The sequence below is a fragment of the Panthera tigris genome, chromosome D3 (genome assembly GCF_018350195.1).
Source record: "Panthera tigris isolate Pti1 chromosome D3, P.tigris_Pti1_mat1.1, whole genome shotgun sequence".
NCBI classification, from domain to species: domain Eukaryota; kingdom Metazoa; phylum Chordata; class Mammalia; order Carnivora; family Felidae; genus Panthera; species Panthera tigris.
In genome coordinates, this window is record NC_056671.1 from 11,671,444 (window position 1) to 11,691,679 (window position 20,236).

A 20,236-nucleotide genomic window follows, 5' to 3' on the forward strand; every position below is an offset into this window, starting at 1 on the left:
CGCGCCGCGCCATAACCAGGCACCCCTTTTGCTACGCAGGGCTGTGCACTAAACACCCCTTCTCCCGCTTCACCGCAGGATCTTTCTCCCCACGAGCTGAGCTCCCAGCTGAGGCCAGAGAGTTGAGCGGAAGAGGGCAGGGACGACTGAGTTCGCTTAGGTTCCGGGAGGCTGGGCAGGGTGGAAAGAAACAAATGGTGCTGGTGCCCGCGGTCCCCACCTGCACGCAGTCCCGGGGCCTTGGCGCCTGGGCAGATGGAGCGCAGCGAATGTAGGAAGAGAGGGAGGATCCGAGGCCTGGAGTCGAGACGCCCAAGACACCCCAAGCCCGAGTGTCCCTCTCCCACCCCGCAGGGAGGCGACACTCTGGAGTCAGCGGGGGTCACCCTGCCTGGCCCGGCACAGGCCGGCCCCGCTGTCATTTCCCTCTGGCTCTCAACTCAGATCAGAATGAGAACGCGGTTTCTGCCCCTGGGCCCCGCCACAGGCATTTTTAAATGGGGTTTTGTCCCCGGTGCACCCCTCGCTTCATCCAGCCTTTTGTCTTCGCCCGGATGGCTCCTTCGGGGAGAGAGGGCGGGGGAATTGAACACTTAAAAGAAGCTGCACTTTTCCCACTGCTAGACCGATGCCCAGAGAAATGAAAATGTTCTCTCCTCCAAAGGGCGCGTGAGACACACGAAAACCCGGAACACACCCATAGATTTCTCTGCAGCCGGGGACACGTGCACCATAGGTACGTACATACGCCTCCACCTGAATTAGGAAGAGGGATTGAAGTGGGTTCTGGCGTCCCCTTCGACTGGAATTCCGGCTCCAGTGTCCCAGGTGATCTTGGTTAAGTGACTTAACTGTCGTGTGCCTCAGTTTCCTCCTCTGTCAAACAGGGATAAAAATCATACCCACCGCATAGGGGTTAATGGTGCGCTCACTTGGGTGGGGTGCTTAACGGAGCGCCTGGCACGCGCACGTGCCCCTTGCATGCCAGCTCCTTTTATTATCGTTCCGTGTACTTTGAACGCCGACATCTGCAACATATACATCTTGATTATACGCATCTTGATTGTAAAACAACCAAATGCATCTGCATCCGGAACTGTCTTGCGCGTGCACCTCGAAATCTAAATTGGAAGAGACGTCTGCTGACCGGGCACGAGCAAGTACACGCACACGCGCGCCTCAGAACTCACACACCCAAAGCGCTACCCGCAGGTCCGCACATCCGAGGCCACGTACAGAGGAGCCCACGTCCCGGCCTGGCACCCACACCCAGCAGCCTCTCTCTTGGCCGGTTGCCGTGAGGTCGAATTTGGAAACCAGCGAGGCAGAAAGCGCGCGGACGCGAAGCGTGTCAAACCTCTTGCAGCGCCCGAAGGCGGCTGCCCGTGTGCTGGTTTAGGGGAAAGGTCACAACAAGGGTTTTCCTTCTCGGGTGGAATTTTTTGGAGGGCCTAAGGGCCGAGAACTTTCCCCACAAGGAAGGAGTGGGTTTCCAGGACGGCGCAGATCCAGAGGGGGGCCCTGCACGCGCGCGCGCACGCACGCTCACTCACTCACTCATGCACGCACGCCCGCGTGCACACGCCCCGCTCCTTCGGGCTGGCGGGACCCGGGAGGAGGGAGCGGGAGGAGGGAGCGCACAGGTCGTGACCCCTGCCTCTGCCGGAGCGCGCCCTTCGGCCCCTGCAATTAGCGCCGGGAGGTCAGCAGGAACCCGGACGCCTTTACCCGCGGCTCAAAGCACAGCAAAAGGCGACCCCACCCCGCCCCTCCGCCGGTCTCAGACGCCAGGGCGCAGCCAGGCTTGGAGCCGACCTCCCCAAGCGGCGGGGGCCGCAGGGCTCCGGCCGGCACCCGCATTTGTCACCTTAAATTTACAAATCACGAAGTCGCTCGGCCCTGCCGGCTGCCGCAGCTCTGACCCCCGCCGAGACGGACTGCTGCTCCCTGGAGCCGCGCGGCCTTTGTCCCTGTAGACGCGGCCAGGGTAAAGACCGAAACATTCCAAAGTTCTAAGTAAGAATGAGAGAGAGAGGGCGCATCCAGGCAAAGGGAGGTCGCATCCAGGCTACATTTTAAATTATGTAATTTGGGGGAGGAGGGAATCCTTCCTCTCTCCATCTGCCCACTAAGAACTCAGGTTATCCCCCGCCCGGCTGGGTCAGGGAAAACTGCTGGAGATGTCCACGCCAAGCAGGAGGGCGCTTGGCCAGAAAAGGATGAGCAGGGTCCCCTCGCTGGATTTCCTGACTGTCTTTGGAAACCCAGAGAGGGGAAGGACTGTTTTTCTCATCTGAGGCCCAAAGAGGAGTGAAAGTGATACCCAGGAAAGCGACCACTCACTGCTTCTTCCGACGCTGGGACGTGGGGAGGTGGGGGGGGGGGGTGGTCAGAGAAGGAGGGGAGCACAGGCCGGGGTGGAGAGGCTGCGAAGGGGCAAAGGTGAAAAGCCCGAGTTCCGGAACCCGGGAGGCGATGGGGTGCCCAGCAAGCGGCGGCGACCGGGGCGCATTCGTGGGCCAGACAGATAGGTGGCACTCGAAGCCCGGAAAAAAAAAAGCCGAAGGCGCCGGCCCCGAGTGGCCTCCGCGGCGGCCGCCGCCACCATAAAGCCCGCGGCGAGATTGCGACCGGCGCCAGGTGAGTAATAGGCCACGAAACCCAGAGAGATTGCGAGCGGTTCACCCCCCGTCCATCAGCGCCACCAGAGTTACTCATTAACATCACTACATACAAATAAGATACACAGGAGATTAAGGGGTGGGGGGGGGGGGCGAGCGGTGGGAGAGGCCGGCCACACGTCTGAGCACTGTGCGAGAGTCTTGGGGCGGGGGGAGCAGATGGGAGCTGAGAAAGAAAAGCATTCCTTCCCCCTCCGAGGCCGAGGCTCTTTGCTCCCCGACTCGGGAGGGAGAGCGCACGGGGCACACCCTGCCCACTGCCACCTTCCAGGGGCGCGGGCTCCGCGCCGAATCCTTGGGCCAAAAGCCGGCCCCGGTGGGCGCGCACCCCGCAAATCTCCCAGCCTTGCGGGGAGCCAGCGCCCCAAAGGTCCCCAGGCCCGACAAGCCCCCCCCACCCCCCACCCCCGGTCGTTTGCCCTCTCACCCGGGAAGACAGCACTGGAGAGGGTGTGTGGCGCCCCACGTGCCTGGCTGGAGATGCAAGGAGCTTGCCACTCCCCCCCCCCCCCAAAGGTCCCGACCTCGATCCCCTTCCAAGTCCGGGAGGAGGGAGGGGAGAGGGATCCTCCTTGCCGGCCATTCAAGAGGCCCGAAGGTGACAGGGACTTGGGGCCGGGCTGGCGGGCTCCAGGGAGGGGGAGGGAGGCAGCCGCCAGGCAGGCTCCGGCTGGGTCCTCACGTCACGGCCCCCAGGGCAAGAAAAGGCCTCGAGAACCTTCCCTTGCCCGCCCCCCTCCCACCCCCCACCCCCCACCCCCCCCCCCCCGGCACAAATACACCTCCACGGCGAGGGTGGGGGTGGGGACACTAGGAGACCAAAAGGCTGTCACGGCCTCGCTATTTTTTATTGAATGTTTCAAAAATAAATTGAACTTCAAAAGGCAACTCCCCAAACAGCCTGGAGGCTGGCTGGAGGGGAGGGCCGGAGGAGGGTGTCAGCCTCCTGGGTGACTTTTCCCTGGGAGGGGGTCAACTATGCGCCCTCGAATTACCTTTCCCTGGCGGTGAAAACCTGCCTCCCCCTCGCGTGACACAGCTAAGTTTGCGCGGAGCTGGCCGCATTCCGCACGCACGTTGGGGAGCCCTGGGTCAGCAGGGTCCCAGCAGAGACACGGGGGACGTTGGGGCCCTGCCAAGTCTCCCACCACCCGGGAGGGTCGCTGCCTTGCCCAGCCTGGTCTGGCGGCGAGATCTCGCTTTTTTTTTTTTTTTTTGCACACTGATGCAAGGAGATAGTTTTGACTTGCATTTTCCGGATCGACGTGAAAAGGGAGAGCGAGCCTAAAACGAAAACGTTCGCAGTCCTCGACCGTATTTTTGGTCGGACTCGTGTGGGAACCACGGACTTGGGGAAGGGAGCATTCTTTTTCCATTAAAACTTAAGTATCTGAAATTGCAATTCAACCCGATTCTAATCAGTCTTTTCTTCCCGTCTCTCGTTTTGCTCCCTAATTTAAAGGAAAAGTAATTTCAGATCGGAGCGGCTCCCTTCGCCCCAGTAAGGGACTTTTGTTTTTAGCTTTGGAACTTGAGTGACAGCTCATTTGGGTTCCGTGGGGGCGGTCTTAATTACTTAAAGGCGAAGGGAAGGGGATTGAGGAAGCAAGAGGGGACAGAAGCCTCCGTTTGCAGCAAAGTTTTCTAAAGAAAGCACTTCACACGAGGCCCAGGGACATTTCAATAAAAATTTATTGAAATTTCAATGCTGTTTTTAAAGAGAGGGGAAGAAATACAGAAAACCAAAGAACTCATCAACAATTATAACACAAAATATACCTTCATGAATTTTTGTCTTTAAACCATCCCTCAGCACCTGACTCATAGGCACCAATTCAAAACACCATCAATATTGAAGACAGTAGTCAATCCCACTTCGTTTTGAAGAAATCAGACTAGCAAATACAAATACAAAAGAAAAATTAGAAAATCAATCCACAGCCTCTGCACTCCCGGTCCCCCCCCACCCCCCCTCCCCAAGCAATCTCAGAAACACTCTTAGGGTGTTATATTTTAAGGAACTTAAGGTAAGTTGCACACCTCCCCAGTTTGGGGTGAAATAGACAATGGTGCTTCCCCCCCCCCCCCTCATTCTTGGACACTAAAAAAGAAAACTTTTTTTTTCAGACAGCTCTTTTGAAAGTCTGTTGGTGTCGGTGCAGAAAGTGTGTTTTCTAGTTTTAAAAGCGATCCTGTGGCCTTGAAATAAAATTGACGAAAGGAAAACAAGAACACAAAACCAGGCGGCTGCGATCCTATTTACATAGACCTATGTACAACGTCAATAAATTAAAGTTTAATTTTCCGAGCATTCATATTGCACCTATTTACAAGAGTTATCAAATAATTACATAAATACTTTGTCTAATAGTCTCACTTCTTCTTTATTATTTTTCTTAAAACCTTGTTATTGCATATAGAGGAAAGAGAATTAACTGAGACATAAATCCTGCTACAAAGATGAGATAAAATAAATTCACTTTGTGTGTGTGTGTTCTCCCTACCCCTTCCCTTTAAATCCTCCCCCCCTTGGGATTGCCGATTGGAGGGTAGAGAATGGGGGGGGGGGAGTATGGGTTCATGTTCTTTTCTCTCTAAAAGCAAGCATTCAAATAAAAACCACAAATACATTACTGTGGATCATGCAAAAAGAGACCTATAGCGGCTCTTAAAACATCACAAGAATATTAAAAAGACACAGATTTCCTTAATAGAGACCAAAGAAGGATGGCAAGGACTTCCTTCCCCAAACAATGCTGCTCAGTCATTTATTTAGAACTGATATGCAAGTCACTATAAAGTTTTAATGTTCACAAACAGAATCATGTTAATGTATTCATTTGTCCCCAGTATATTTTTTTTAATTTTGTTTTTGTTTCTACTTGACACGGTGAAGGAAAAAATATATATATAAATCTGCACTGGGGGAGAAGCCTTTCAACACCTCCCCTCCTGGTGGGCCTGGCTACCTTTATTTCTCCCCACAGCAACCAGACCAGCCTTGTGGCGGGAGGTGCTGTGGCTATAAATGGTTTAACTCCTACCCCAACAGCTCAAGGCAACAGACATTTCTGGGCCCCAGAATCTGAGTCAGATCCTGGATATATAAACCACGCCAAGAAGACAGGGCCTGTTTCTAGCACATTCTCGAGGAGTCCGGCACCCCTTCCCAGACAGGACTGCACAAAGGGCCAACCCCACGGCGCGCCCGTGGTTTATTTTACATCCAACAAAGTGCACTGCAGACTGGAGACTGGAATGAAGAGATTTTTTTCTAGGGAGGGCTTTACGGGGACCCGCTGCGGGACCTGTCCGGCTTGGCCTCCAAGCCGCTGACCAACCGCTGAATGCTCTGCAGTTCGCTGGTGGCCGCCTCCTTCTCCGGGCAGAGTTTGGGCGACAAGGACACAGAGCTGGAGGAAAGCGTGGAGGAGCGGCTGTTGAGTTCCGAGCCTGAGTCCACGGCCACCGAGGCCGGGCTGGCGGCCAGCGCGGCGGCTTTGGCGTCCAGGGGCCCCGCGGCCGCGGCCATGGACGGCAGGGCGGTGGTGAGCAGGCCGCTGCTGTCCGGGACCGGCATGGGGATGGAGTAGGGGCTGTAGCGCAGCCTCGGGCGCATGGTGTTCAAGTTGAGAAAGGGGTGTCGGTGCACCGAGCTGGAGGCCGCGGCCGAAGACGCGGCCGCCGCCGCGGCCATGTACGTGTAGGGGTAAGGGAACAGGCTTCCGAAAGGCGACATGGCCAGGCCCTGCGGGGAGAAAGAGAAACGCAGGCGGTGAATCGGCCCGCAGGGCCTGCGCAGCGGGGAGGAGCCAACCTCGGCCGACCACCCGCCCCCTCCCCCCAACCTTGGGGCCTTGGGCAAGTCATTAATCTCTGGGGCTGGGGCACTCAGCTTTCCTTCTCTAGATCCACTTTACTCCCTGTGCCCCAGCTTTCTTACGGAGGAAAAACAACAACAACAACAACAACAACAACAAAACCCAGGGATATACGAGATAGTTCGTACCCTTACTGGGACTTTGCATAGTGAATGGGCTAAGGCCCGCAACGCGCTACATGGGGCACCTGACCAACAGAACTGTTAGAAATTCTCCCACTGGGGTCAGTCGGTGCACCTGATAAATGGGGCTGCAGGCTAGTCCAGCCACAAAGGTAGCAAAGGGTATAAATTATGGGACATACGTTTGCTAAAGGCAATTGGGGGTGGGGGGAGCGAAAGGTGTTTGCTCTAAACGGAGACAAAGAAATCATCTGGCCTGATACATTGGTATTACAGGTAGAGAAACCGAGGTAGGCCCCACAGATACAGGAAGCCACTCAGCTTCAAGTTCCAGAAGCTGAATTTAAAACTCAGGCCCCCTGGCCTGGGTCAGTTCTCTCTGTCCTTTGCCTTGGGGTAGGTACCCTGACTACCTACCTGTTTGCCCAGGCAGCCCCTCCAGGACAGGGTCTCCAGAAGGAGAGGGGAGCAAGGGGAAGGGCCAGAAGCCAGCCCTGTTCTCAGTTCCCTCCTCCCCTCCCCCCCCCCCACCAGAGGGGAGCAAACCCTGCCTCTTGGCTCAGAGAAGGGAGACGAATGTACTCAGACAAAACAAAGGCAAGGGCGTGCAGAAAACCCCACAGAACCTTTCTCACTGGGTTCAGAGCATTTCCAGCGGGCCCGACTTCTCCCCAGCTGCCCTGCACCCCAGCACAGCTGTCTGACCCGTATAAGAGGCCGCCAGGCCTGCCACAGCCAGCCAAAGAAGTCTGCCCCTATCCTCTGACATTCCCCACACAGGCACAAACCCTTAACCCTTTGGGGGACAGGCTGGCCTGCTTGGGGTGAGGGACAGGGGACAAGCTTCCCACTGGAAGGAAAGGCAGAAGGCTCAACTCCCACCCAAAAGCAGTCCCTGCCCCCTCCCCAGGCCGTGGTCTCCCCCTTGTGTGATCCCTGGCGGGGCGGTTGGCTATGAGCCATTGGAGAGGCCTTAGAGCTCTGAAGCCGACATCATAGACCCTGAAGAAGGTCCCGAAGTCAGAGCCTCTGCCCCACCACTTACAGGCTGTGTGACTTTGGATAAGTGACTCAACATCTCTGGGCCTCTGCCACTTCATCTATAAAGGGGAGGTGACAACAGCCGAACAGACCGAGCACAACCGAAGTGCCAGATAGAGCCATTAAGCATGATTACTGCTTACCTACTCTACTAGAAACAGCCCTTAACTTAGAAAAAAATTTGAAGTTTTTTTTTTGGGGGGGGGGGGAAGTGTCAGGTTATGCTGAGTCAGTGAGATAAACCTCGACCTAGCAATTATTATTATTATTATTATTATTAATTATTATTATTAGGGCTCCTAGGCCAGAGGGACTGGTGGGGGCATCGCACGCAGGGCGGGGTAAGCAGAGCGACCCCGAGGGAGGGTCTGGAGAGCCCGGTGGATGACCCCTAATTACCTGCGAGGCCAGGACGTGCTGCTGGAGGTGGAAGGGCAGGGTGGCCGCCGACGCCCCCGACAGTCCCTGCGCCGCGGCCGCGGAGGCCATGGCGGTGGAATCCAGGCCCGAGACGCCGGTGGAGGCCCCGGACACGGTGGCCAGCAGGGGCCCCATGCCGGCCGCCATGCTGGAGAAGGCGCCCCCCATGGCGAACTGGCCGGGGTGCAGGAAGAGCGGGTGCCCGTTGAAGAACTGCTGACCCGCCAGCCCGGGGGCGAAGCCGAGGCCCGGCAGGGGGCCCTGGCCCAGGTGCGCGGCGGCCGCGTCCGTCTGCACCGTGAGCGGCGCGAAGGCCTCCTTGCCCGGCAGCGCGCGCGCCTCCTCGGCCTTGGACGTGGCCGCGCCCTCGCGGCCCGGGCTCCGGCGCTCCTCGGCGCCCAGGCCGCGGGTGCTGGACGAGATGGTGGCCGGGCTGTGGCGCGAGTCGGGCGACGCCTTGTCCAGCCGCCCGCTGTCCCGGGGCCGGCCGCCGGGCTCGGCGGCGAAGAGGTGCGCCTTGACCGCGGGGCTGCCCTTGTCGCGGCACGGCTCCTCCGACGTGGTGGTGGTGATCTTGGCCGCGTCGCAGGCCTCCGGGCCGTGCTCCTCTTTGCTGTCGGCCTCGGCGTCGCTCTCCCCCTCGCTGGGACACAGATCTACCATAGGAGGGGCACAAAAGCCAAGCGGAAGGGCGTGAGCTCCAATCTGGGCCAGCGGGGAACTCCAGTTGCCTGGTCTGAATCCCAGCTCGGCCATGTACTAGCTGTGTGGTCCCCGGCCGGCCCCTTAACCTCTCCCGGCCTCAGTTTTCTCATCCGCAAAGTGGGAGTGATGACACCTCACAACTTTACTGGGACGATTCACTAAGCTAACCCTCAATTTACAATATTTACATAGAACTGAACCCCTTCCCCACAGAACTCCCCCTCCCCCAACCGCTAGTGGACTTTTACTATTTTTTGCAATCGTCCGTTGAGCTCCTACCCTGTCAAAGCCTTTACTCGCCTTTCCCCAGTTCACTGCCTTCACTTTTTAGAAACAGAATTAAACGTATCCTAAAACTCACTTCAGGAACACCTCCTAGTTACTATCCAGAGTCTGTGTGCAGTGAGTGTCCAAGATTGGCACCTTCCAGAAATTTGTGAATTCTTCCAGAAGGATCCGTTTGAACCCTGCCCTGGTAGCAGTGGCAGAAATCCACACCCTCCCTCCACACACACACATTCAACTGGAACCTTCTGTTGCCCCTGTCCCTGCAGACTGATGGGGGCAGCCCGCTCACCCACCCTGGGACAATCACAGATTCTTTCACCACACCCTCTGTGGGTCTCCCCCCAGGAAAAAAAAAAAGAAAAAGGAAAAGAAAAAGGGATCCTATTTTATGTTTAAAGTTTAAATGGACTGAAGTCATAATGGACTTTCATTTTAATTCACTTAAAAACAGGTTTCTTCCCGTTGAGAGTGTGTGTGTGTCTTTCCAAATAAATAGTTCTTGTTCTTTAAACACAGGAACTAACTGGGGATTTGAAGCATCTTGTCCGCGCTCTCTCTCTCTCTCTTTCCCCTACTCTCCCTACTTGGATCCCCAGGGCCTCCTCTGCTTCCCCAGTGCTGTTTTCCCATTGTTGGCCCTAAAGCTGGACGTTTTCTCAGCCACTGTTCCTGTTCCAGGTGGCAGAGAATCCCCTCCCTGCCCCACCCTCCCCCCCCCCCCCCCCCCCGCCTCAGGCCAAATACATTTTAATCTAGAGCTCAAAGATAGTAAAGAGTCAGCAGTTGCTAGCTTGGAGAGAGTTGAGGGAGAGAGAGAGAGACAGAGACAGAGACGTGCTCCGCGCAAGTTTTCAAAGATGGCCCCACCGAGAAGGAACAGCCACCCCGGCCTCAGCCAAACCAAGGTTTGCAGGAAGGGGGTTCGGAGTTCTCCTTTATACACCTGAGGGACGGGGACACACCTGGCCACCCTCTTTGAACTGTGGCTCCTGCTTAGGGACTTGAAGAAGCATCTGAAGTTTTTGAAGGGCAGGGTCCCTGGTGGATACCCCCACCCCCCAAATCTCCCAGCCGCCCCCCCCCACCCCCAAACCTGGAGTGGAGAATCTGGAGGCGATCAGGTCCTACCTTTGAGGTTCGATGTCCCTACGGTGGAGACAGCTGGAGACGAGGACTGAGCAAAGCAGTTAAAGGCTGCCTGTTCGCTTGAGGACTCATCTGAGGTCCCATTCTCCTTCTTCTGTCTGTCATCGAACACCCTCATAGACTGCAGGGTGAGCTGTTTTCTGTGCCAGAAGCCCACACCCAGCGTCACAGAGCGGAACAGACATTTCCCCTCTTTGTCCGCCTCACCCTCTCCAAAGAGGCACACTGGGCACACCTCACCCTGCCCACCACCCACGGTTTCTCTGAAACCTGCTTGCCCCGAGGCAGCCAGAGACCCGAGCATTGTTCTGGAGCCTGTAAGGAGGCCTGAGTGTGGCACGGAGGGGAGGAGGTTGTTTGAGGAAGAAGGCTTCAGCTCCACTCAAGATCAGCAGTTCATTAGGGCAAGAGCACGGGCCACAGACAGCTGAACGGCCGGCCTTATAGAAGGAGGGTGAACTGGGTGCCCCAGCTGGTGAACACACACAGCCTCCAAACATCCCACTGGTTGCTAAGACCGCGGTTGCCAACTTGCTTATTTCATGGTGCACTTTGATTGTGTTACCGACATACCCATCGTAACCGGAGGGGGAAAATAAAAATCTATGTGGATGTTGGAAATTATTTTTTAACGCTTACCACCCCCCCACCCCCACCCCGCAAGGGGAGAGGTTAAAAATCTGGGCTGATCTTCTGGATTTTGGAAATTCTTTGAAAGCGGGTGGGGGAGGGGAGAGCCGCTTCCATATACTATCCAGCTGTCTGCTTAATGCAAAATGATATGTATACCCATGAAGGAGAGCATCCTAGATTTCTCAAGGGGCCTCAGTTCTGTCGGACCGTATTTGCAAGACAAGATTGCAAAAATTCCAAAGCATTTTGTGAATGGTTTAGTCCTTTCCTGGGACCTGCCTGGGATGAACTTCATTAGGAATGAATAGGCGACTGTATATGATCTGTTATCCCTGACACTTTTCTTCCAGAGACCGTATGGTGTGGGCCTAGTTCATGTCCTTGCAAGCAGGTAGCAGAGAGGCGGTCAATTCTTTTCCACCACCCCCCCCCCAACACACACACACACCTTCTTAATATAAGTGCCTGCATCCCGCTTCTAACAGTTGAGACTTGGGTCCAAGGAAAATAATTCTCCAAATTACCTGAGAAAATACTGGTTAAGGGTCTCCACTCACCTTTTTTCTCTCCTGCCATTTCCAGTGTCCCGGAAACCTTTTGCAAAAGGGTTGTTGTCTATTTTTAACTGAGTTATCTAGAGGAGGAGACACAAGCAAGAAAGAGACATTGGCTTCATTTTCTAGAATGTTTCGGGGGGAGTTCCCGCCCCCCCCAACTCAGTCTACTAGAAATCGGACCGCCAAAAGAAGTCATTCGTATATGCCAGGTTAAAGAGAAAGGGAGAGGAATAACGGTTGTAAGGGTGGAGGGGACCCGGAGAAAAATCAAGGATCTACACCATGGCTTACACCTCCCATAGGAAGCCACAGCAGGGATTCCAGACTGAAATTATACCGTCTGGGAAATGCCTCATTCTGTTCTGCAGGCAGCCTTGAGAGCTTGGGTTTAGAAATGGAAAGACTGTCAAAGTTGTCAAAAGAGACAACCTGTAGATCTTAAAATTATGCTTTCATTTTGTTTTTTTTCATACAGTGCAATTAATCATAAAATACGGCGTAAATCCTGCCCCCAAACACACACACACACACACACACACACACACACACACAGCATACACTCCAAACTTTTCTGTGAATCTAATAAAATGATTTATGGGGTTTCGCTGCTCTTGTGCCAGAGTGGGTTTGATTTTTTTTTTTTTTTTTTTTTTTTTTGCTGGGTTGGGGTCGGTGCGGGGGAGGAGGGTTGAGGAATTACAATATTGACAATTACAGATGTCAAAGGACTGAATGACCACTGGAAACATTTGTTTTCATTTATATGCTCTGTCACCCCCCCTTAGGTTGGAGAAGGCCTGTGGCCTCTTTGTCCCATCAAAAATGCAATGTTTTATTATTACTTTAACAACTCAGATTCACAGGATTCTGGGTCTAGAGGGAGCGTGCATTTGCACGCTGGGGCAAAATGCCATAGTATGTAATCTTTCAAATCCCTTCCCTTAGAGGAAAAAAAAAAAAGAGATCTAGAAAGTCAGAGCACCCACCCGTGGGGACAACGTATTCAAATGCAAAAGGAAACAGGGCTCAGAAGAGCAGGGGTCCTCTGCTGCTTGCACCCCCAGAACAGCCTACTGACAGTCAAGCTGGGAGCTGGGGAATCAGCAAGCTTCACTTTCCCCGGGTCTCTCGGTGCACATGCCCATGACCTTCAGGCCAGCATAACTTGACATACCAGGTGCTGCCTGCTGGTCCATTTGGGGGTACTTCTAATCTGGGCTTCAGGCCCAAGGGAGAAAAAAAAACAAACCCTCAAATGAAGGGATGACTTTGGTCATCTCATCTCAAAAGCCTCAGACAACTCGATTAGCATGACCCTGTGATCAGAGGAGGTTTTTCCAACCACACACACACACACACACACACACACACACCATAAAAAACACAGCAGCATAAAAGGTAATAAAAACCAGACCAGCTACTCAGGGTTTCTGGCTAGGGGAGAAAATCTGTTCTCCAATGGGATTCTCCTCCCAGGATATCCCAAATGGCTTTTGCCTTAACTTTTTAGCTGGTGCCTTTAGAACCTGGAACCTGGTTTTTGATGCTTCTTCCAGAAGGAGAGGAAGCTGAGCCTCAAAACAAACAAGAAAAAGCCAGGAGTGGGGAAGCCGGTGGCAACACGGTTACAGGAGCTGCTCACTAGCAAAGTTAGTTTGGCATGTTTTCACTCCGCATTGGAGTCCTAGCTGGTCAAGTTTTTGTTTTGTTTTGTGCGTTCCCTGCCTCTTGGACGCGCTCAGAGCCCCTTCCCCCCCAAAAGCTCCCCTGAAGCTCAAATCACAGAAGAAAACTGAGCCTCTCCCGTCCCAATTCTTTTGTAAATCCCTCAGTGTCTTCCCCAGGCAGCTTAAAGGTGAGGGGGGAAATGTTGCCGTGGAAAAGAAAAAGCGCCTTTTGGTTACCTTGTCATTCTGGTATGCTGTCACGGCGATGAACTCAGTCTCGGGGAACAAGTATGTCCGAAATGTACTATAAGGAAGTTTCAAGATGTCATTGGCCCTCACAATGTGGAACCGTGGCTGATATTTGTGCATGGAGTTCAATATGGTCTGCGGGGGGCGGGGGGGGGGGGCGCAGGGGAGAGGGGAGACACAGCAAAAAAAAAAAAAAAAGGGTTAGTGAGACAAACGGGGCCTTAGGACCCCTGCCAGGCTGACATCTACCCCACCGAAGGGTACCAAGCTCGTCTGGAGCCCACCTCCTCTCCTCGGAGCACCTCTTTGGGCACACTCCGCTCCACACATGTTATCTTCTGGAGAATCCAAACTGCTCCTCGGTTTCCAAAGGGTCCCCCCCACCCTCACCATCTAAGGTCCGTTCGTACCTTGAACCCTAGCCTACCTGAGTACCAAAACTATAATTCCCCTGCCACGTTGCGTGATCACTTGGGAAGGCCAAAGTCTTAAAAGATAGAGAAAAACATGCATTTTAATTTACAAAATGATTCAGTCCTTTAAGCGCCCACTAATTGACGAGCCCAATCCACTTAAAGCCCTGCAAGGTTGAACTCTAGAGAGGAATATTTATGCCTTAATCAAATCAAAGGCTTCAAATGCAATTCCTGCCCGCTGAAGATATTTCCGCGTCATTCACATCTTCCTGGGCCTAATCTTTCTGCTGATTCCTCGCTTATCACTCGGTTTATTTTATTGAAATGTTGGGGAGGGGGAGGGGCAGGGGGCAAAAGGTGTTTGGCTTGACTTTTACAAGCAATTCCAGTCTCCTCAAAGTTTCTAAGGACTCTCCCACCGACTCCATGCATACACTTCCAACATGCACATCATTTTTATCCTGGAGAGCTCCGTCTCATTTCTAGCAAACCTGACTTTCACCTAAGCCCGAGTTTCTTTTTCTCGTAGGAGGAAAAAAAAAAAAAATCTTTCCAAAAATGTACTCACAGGCTTTTAACCAACGTAGCCAGGGCTCTGAACCTTAACCCCCCGCCCAAGAAATAATAAGGCTCGTTTCCAAACAGAAGTATGATAGCTCAAAACAAATTCCTGGCAGACACATAACTTTAAAATTGATTTTGTAGCTTCACAATTGGTTTTTAACTTCACAGTCAGGCGTTTACCAAGACCTGGAATTGCCACAGAACGCGAGTGGTGAGTGTTCTCGCCCTCCTTTCTTTTAGAGCGCCAGGCCTTCCATTATCCAAAGAGAAACACCCCGGAATCCTCTCTCTGGCTCTGTTTCCGATCGAACAACTTTTGCTACACTTAGCAACAGAGGGCAAGGAGAAGTCTGAGCAGAAACCTGTGATTTTACAAGGACAGGGGAAGCGCTGCCTTGGCTAAGGTGAGGAAAGAGAAAATTTTACTGAGCGGTGAAACTTACAAATCCGTGTTTGTCCGAAATGTTGTTGGTGAGTTTCAGTTTGTGGAAAGTGACAACTTTGGACATCCACTGTTCCCCGGTAGCAGGGCTGTCTGGGTGAATGTACATTCTCTTTGGCATTTCAGGGTCAGCCTTACCAGCCACCATCCACCGAGAATTATGGAATTTATATCGACAGTCATCAGCAGCTATAATGTCCATCAATAGAATATATTTGGCTTTTTTATCCAGCCCAGAACATCTTACTTTAAATGGAGGAAACATTCGCCTACAACAGCAAGGGAAGAGAAAAAGAAATGGCTCAGACTCTTGGGTTTGAGTCCCTGTTTACCCTAAAATATTTCAATCAAATTCAAAACTTTCTGCCGTGATTGACTGAGGAGTTTCTGTTTCAGAGGAAGGCCACTGAGGGCAATATTATATCCTTCCACGACAGAAGTGTTATGTACCCTCAATTTCTCTACGGCGAAATGTCTCAAGGTTCAAAACAAGTGAATTATGGCACTCCCTTTCTCTACAGCGTCTAATAATCTCTCCACAATTTTTTCCTCTTGTAGGACTTCACAGATGGCCCTCTTTACAGAGAAATTCTGGCCTTTCCCCCCTGTCCCCGGAGTGTCTACTTCTAAACAGCTAGGGGTAGGATTTTACTTAAAGTGGGGTCAGTCAAGGCTAGAATTCGCCACTGCTGAGAAAAAGTTAAATTTATCAAGGAAATAAACGTCCAGCTTCCCTGCTACGGAGCAGCGAACCCGCCTCTGGGGGAAATGAAACCGGCCTTCAGTGAGTTCTCAAAACGAATTCTATAGTTTGGGGTGGACTTCTGGGCCTGATAACCAATCTGCCTGGCATGCTGCTAACCACATTTCTCCCCTGGCTCAGGCCCGTCCCGAAAGGCAAGGCTGTACCACCAACAGCTTCTTATTTCCCAGAAGCGGTGGCAACCCACGGTCCTGACTCGAAAGGAAGCACTTCGCTGTGAAACCGAGGTAATGTCTTCTGGGTTTAGAGAATTTTTATGCCCAGCTTTGGCCTCATTTTGCTAGGAAAGATACCGAAAGCTGGAGACATCCCTCAAGAGAGAGAGTTTATTTTTATTATTCCAACACTATGCCTTGATGGACTTCAATGCCATAAAAAAAAAAATCATTGATTTTAAGGGACAGGCAGGTTTCGGTCAGGCAAGGACCTTTTCGTTATATAAAATATGGTCGGTAATATAGAAAAAAGCAGCATGTGTCTTTCCAGGGGCCTTGGATCTGCAAACATCATCTTAATTATCCAAAATTGCCTAAACTCTCCCTTGGATTACGGACACGTGAAGCAGTGTAGACAAACAAACCCAAATGCCCTTCCATTTCTCTGTGACCCTGCCGGAGGCCAGCGCAGGCCCCCTGCAGACCCAGAGGCTAGGCTGGAGAGCAGAAAGGGCAAATGGAGAGCCAGCTTCGGGGTCTCCCACTACCACACAAAAGAAAAGGGCAGTGAAGTTTTTCTCGCTGGGAACAAAATGAAACAAACAAAACCCAGAACATCAACAAAGACATAAGGATGTTCCAGAAAGGTTTGAACAGCGAACTTCCTGCCATGGGGTGGTTTTCTTTCTTCCTGCAGGAGATGTCTGAGTGCCTTGGAAAAATCCTATCTAGCCTGTAGGGAATCCAGGGTGCCGACCGAGGTGGGAGGAACTAGGGCTGCAAAGGGCCAGGTAAGCCGAAATTTCCCACCCGTGGGGCAGGGGCCGGGGAACGTCTGTACCTGGTTCCAGGGGAACCAAGTTTTGCCTAAGCCCGAGTAACTGGCAAACCGGGTATTCTGGGAACAGAGAGAGATAAAGGCAAGGTGGGGGGGAGAAGAAAACACCTCCATTAGCTTGGGGGAGGGGGCCCTGCTGCGTGCTTACCTTCCCGACTTGGTAATGACCATCTCGGTGCCCCGCTTGTGGAACTGATCCCAAAGTTCTTTGGCCTCGAGGTGCACCTTGGGGTCATCCTCCACCTCTTCTTCGGGCTCCATGGTCTTCAGAGGCCTCAGATGCGCCTGGGGCCCCAGGGACGAGAAAGGGATGCCGGTCTCGGCCGCCCCCACCAATTGATCCATGATCGGCTTGGCCAGGGCGCCCGGCAGCGAGAGCGCCGCCGCGCCGTTGGGCGGCAGCGTCAGCGCGGGGAAGAAGGGCGGCTGGTGACCCAGCACCGCGCTCATGGCGAAGTCCGGCGCCCGGTGAGGTAGGAACGGATGGTAGGCCATGCTTGTCCCAGGAATGACCGGATCTCTCATGGAGAGGCTCATCCACTCCGGGCGGGGCGCTGGGCTCCAGCCGGGGACAAGTCCGCAGCTGCTGTTTGGTTTTGTTTTGGTTTTTAACAGCAGCACATAGTTTGAGAAAGAAAAAAAAGAAAGAAAGAAAAAAAAAGGGGGGGGGAATCACAACTAAAGCACCCTAGGGAAGGGGGGGAAGTGTCTTTTGGGGAAGGGGGAGTGCCTCTTTTAAAGAGGGCAAGGCGAGAAATCAGGAGACATAGTCGCTGGGGTGACTGTCCTTGTGCCTTGCGTTTTTTAAAAAGCCGCTCCTGGAAGTCGGTTTCACAGGCGAGAGCAGCGAGCAGGGTCTCACTGGCGCCCGAGCCCCGCCGCTTAGCCGAATCGACACTTCAGCCCCCGGTCCCAGGAATCGCTCCCCGGCCCCCGGTTCTTTGTTGCGATTGCGGACGACTCAGCTCCGAGAGACTTTTTACCTTCTCTTCTCCTTCTTCCCCGCCCCCCTGTCTCTCTTCCTCTCCCTCTCTCTCGCTGGAGGCGTCTGCTGTAGCGCTAGACCCGGCTCCGCCAGCGAGCGAGAGAGCGGAAAAGTCTCTCGCCTTAAAAAAAAAAAAAAAAAAAAATCTCTGATTCAAGCTCTCTTCTACCAGCGCTATCAAAACTTGAACTGCAAACTGGCTTCCGTCCGCCCTCCTCCTCCTTCCTCTGCTCCGAGCCTCCGGAGGGTGTCCTGGGTTGCAATCCGAGTCCCGCGGCGCTCCTCTCCCGCGCCTGTCTTCCTTGTCCTAAAACGTGAGCGAAATCGCTTCCTAAATCTGCGTCCAGACGCGCAGGGCAGGGAGGATTGAGTGGGGGGAATGAACAGGGGAGAGGGGGAGAGAGAGAGGGAGAGAGAGGGAGAGACAGGAGACAGGGAGAGAGGGACGGAGCGGGAGAGGGAGCGCGAGGAAAGGGAGGGAGCGAGAGCGAGCGAGCGAGAGCTCCGCGCCACCCTCCTCCGCCTCTAGAATTCCCCGGGCGTCTGCACGGCGGCTCTAGAAGGTCGGGCTGTGCTGTGGGCTGCGGGGAGCCGGAGGCCTCTTGATTGGCTCTTTGACGCTTTCGGACCAATTGTGTTGCTGCATAGGCGTGGTTTTCACAGGTCGAGTGCTGGGGGATAGAGCCGAGTTATAAAAAGAAGGTGTCGGAAACTGTAACGTCGCAGCGCCGCATCGGTACTACTGCCTGTCCTGTGAATATGTCAACATGATCAGAGGGAGGGCGGGGAGCCACTGGGGAGCGCGCACAGAGTCGCCTCTAGGTGGCTTATCGAGAGATCGCTGCAGCCCCTGAGCTCGCTCGCTCGCGCTGGCTCAGCCCACGTCTGAAATGCCTCAGTCATCCAGCCCCGGATCGAGGGAGGAGGCAGGGCCCGGGGAGGAAGGGGGAGGAGGAGGGAACGAGCGAGCCGGGCCAGGAAGGCGGAGAGCGCGCCGGGCGCCGGGCAGGGGCGCTCGCCTCTCGCGCGCTCGGCTCGCCTCTCCTCGCCGGCCGCCGCGGCCGTTTCCCTCTGCGGCTCGCCCTCTCGCCGCGGCCCCGGGAGGGCCAGGCGGACGGCCGAGCCCCCGGCGAGCTGCCGTTCGGCCGCCGGCCGCAACAAAAGGCGGCAGCGGCGGAGAGGCGAGCGCCGAGACTCCGGGCTTGCGCGCTCCCCGGCCCCACGTGGAGCCCAGCTCCGCCCGGCCGCCGCCGAAGGGCTCCCGAGCTCGGGTGGCTCTCGGCGCCGGGCTCCCGGCTCCTGGGCTCGCGGGCTCCCGGGCACACGCGTGCGGGGGCTCCCTCTCCCCCGGGCCCCACCCGAGGCCGTGGGCGGGGACCCAAGCGCCCCGCCGCTCCCGCGCGCGGACACGCGCGGGCACCCCGGGACCGAGCCACCCGCGCGAAAACACGTACACGCAAACACGTACACAGCCTGCGCCTCCGGCCCCGGTTGCGCTCACCCCGGGAGGCGGACTCGGGGATTTTTTTGAAATGCATTTGCCAGCCCTTTTAAGATCTCGTCTTCTATCCGAATCCGGGCTCCCCGAGTTCCACCTGAATGTGTGCGTGAGGGTAGAGGAGAGAATGGAGATCGGGACGGAAGGAGCGCGGCGAGGGACTAGGTTCTGGGCCTGCCCCGGCCGAACCTCTGCCCTCACCTCGGCGGCCCTGGGAGAGCTGGTAGGGGGAGGCGCGCCCTCCTTGTATCTTCTCGGGGCATTGCACTTATCTCTCCAGTGCCTCAGTCCTTTCTCCACCCGGGGACTTATCTCACCAGAAGTCGGGGGTGAATTTGTAAAACAAACCGTGATACGCCCCCACCCCAGAGGCGAGGTGACTGGTTCCAGTTCAGGTAGGGGGTGGGGGTGGGGGTGGGGGGGCTCAGCGGGGGTGAAGGGGAGGGAGGCGTCGGAATTGGTATGTTACCACAGGTTCCCTGTCTGGATCAGAGGCTTCCCCAAACCCACATTTCTCGCTTCTGGGGTGCCTGGGCAGGGAGTTGGGCCGTCCCTGCCTGGATGGATGGAAATCTTGGGTAGAATGTTCTTTTACCCTTTCTGGGTGGAGAGCTTCCTTGAGTGTAAAGGAGCGGAGAAAGGTTTGATTTCAAGGCCTAGGGGGCTAAGAAACCCAAGGCTTGGGATGTATGTGTCTGTGTGTAGGCAGCCAGCGCGGTCCTCTCTTAGTCCGCCCTGTACATCCCCACGCCCCCAGCTCCCAGACTCCGAAATGGGAGCAAGTGGAGGGTGAAATGCACTTCTATTGTGGGCCAACGGCCTCGAGATAGGGGCGGAACTTTAGAGGCGACAAGCTTCTCCAGCCTCGCATTTTTGACGCACATGGTTAAGAGCGCTTGGCGCCAGCGCTGAGAATTCCCTGAAGTCACCAGAGAGAATGGAGTGGTTCTTCGAACTCCGTCTGGCTCGCCATCTCACCCCCTTCTTTCCCTTTCGGCCTGTCTTTCTCTGGTGTCTCTGTGCCGGTGGTGGAGAAGAGAGAAAGAGGGAGAGACAAGAAAGAGGCGGCAGGGCCCTGGGGTGTCAGACGCCCCCTCCCCGCGTCCCTCGCGGCCCGATCCTGGAGGGTGCGAGAGGCCAGGCCTACCCCTCCTTACGCCTTCCACCGAGGTCACTGCAGGGTTT

At 54.8% G+C, this 20,236-nt stretch overlaps 1 protein-coding gene across 2 annotated transcripts; it reads right to left on the reverse strand.

Moving 5' to 3' along the window:
- Window positions 1–5,150: 5,150 nt before the first annotated feature.
- TBX3 (T-box transcription factor 3) lies at window positions 5,151–17,984 on the reverse strand. 2 transcript variants are annotated; one of them, XM_042962333.1, is made up of 8 exons: window positions 16,717–17,984; window positions 14,814–15,081; window positions 13,818–13,877; window positions 13,379–13,525; window positions 11,475–11,551; window positions 10,267–10,424; window positions 8,125–8,801; window positions 5,151–6,429 (listed from the first exon to the last, which is right to left on the reverse strand). In XM_042962333.1, the coding sequence occupies exons 1-8, from the start codon at window positions 17,103–17,105 to the stop codon at window positions 5,968–5,970; spliced, it is 2,238 nt and encodes a 745-aa protein (XP_042818267.1). In that variant the 5' UTR covers window positions 17,106–17,984; the 3' UTR covers window positions 5,151–5,967. The 2 variants fall into 2 exon arrangements, with proteins under 2 accessions (XP_042818267.1, XP_042818269.1); XM_042962335.1 differs by lacking the exon at window positions 13,818–13,877.
- Window positions 17,985–20,236: the final 2,252 nt, after the last annotated feature.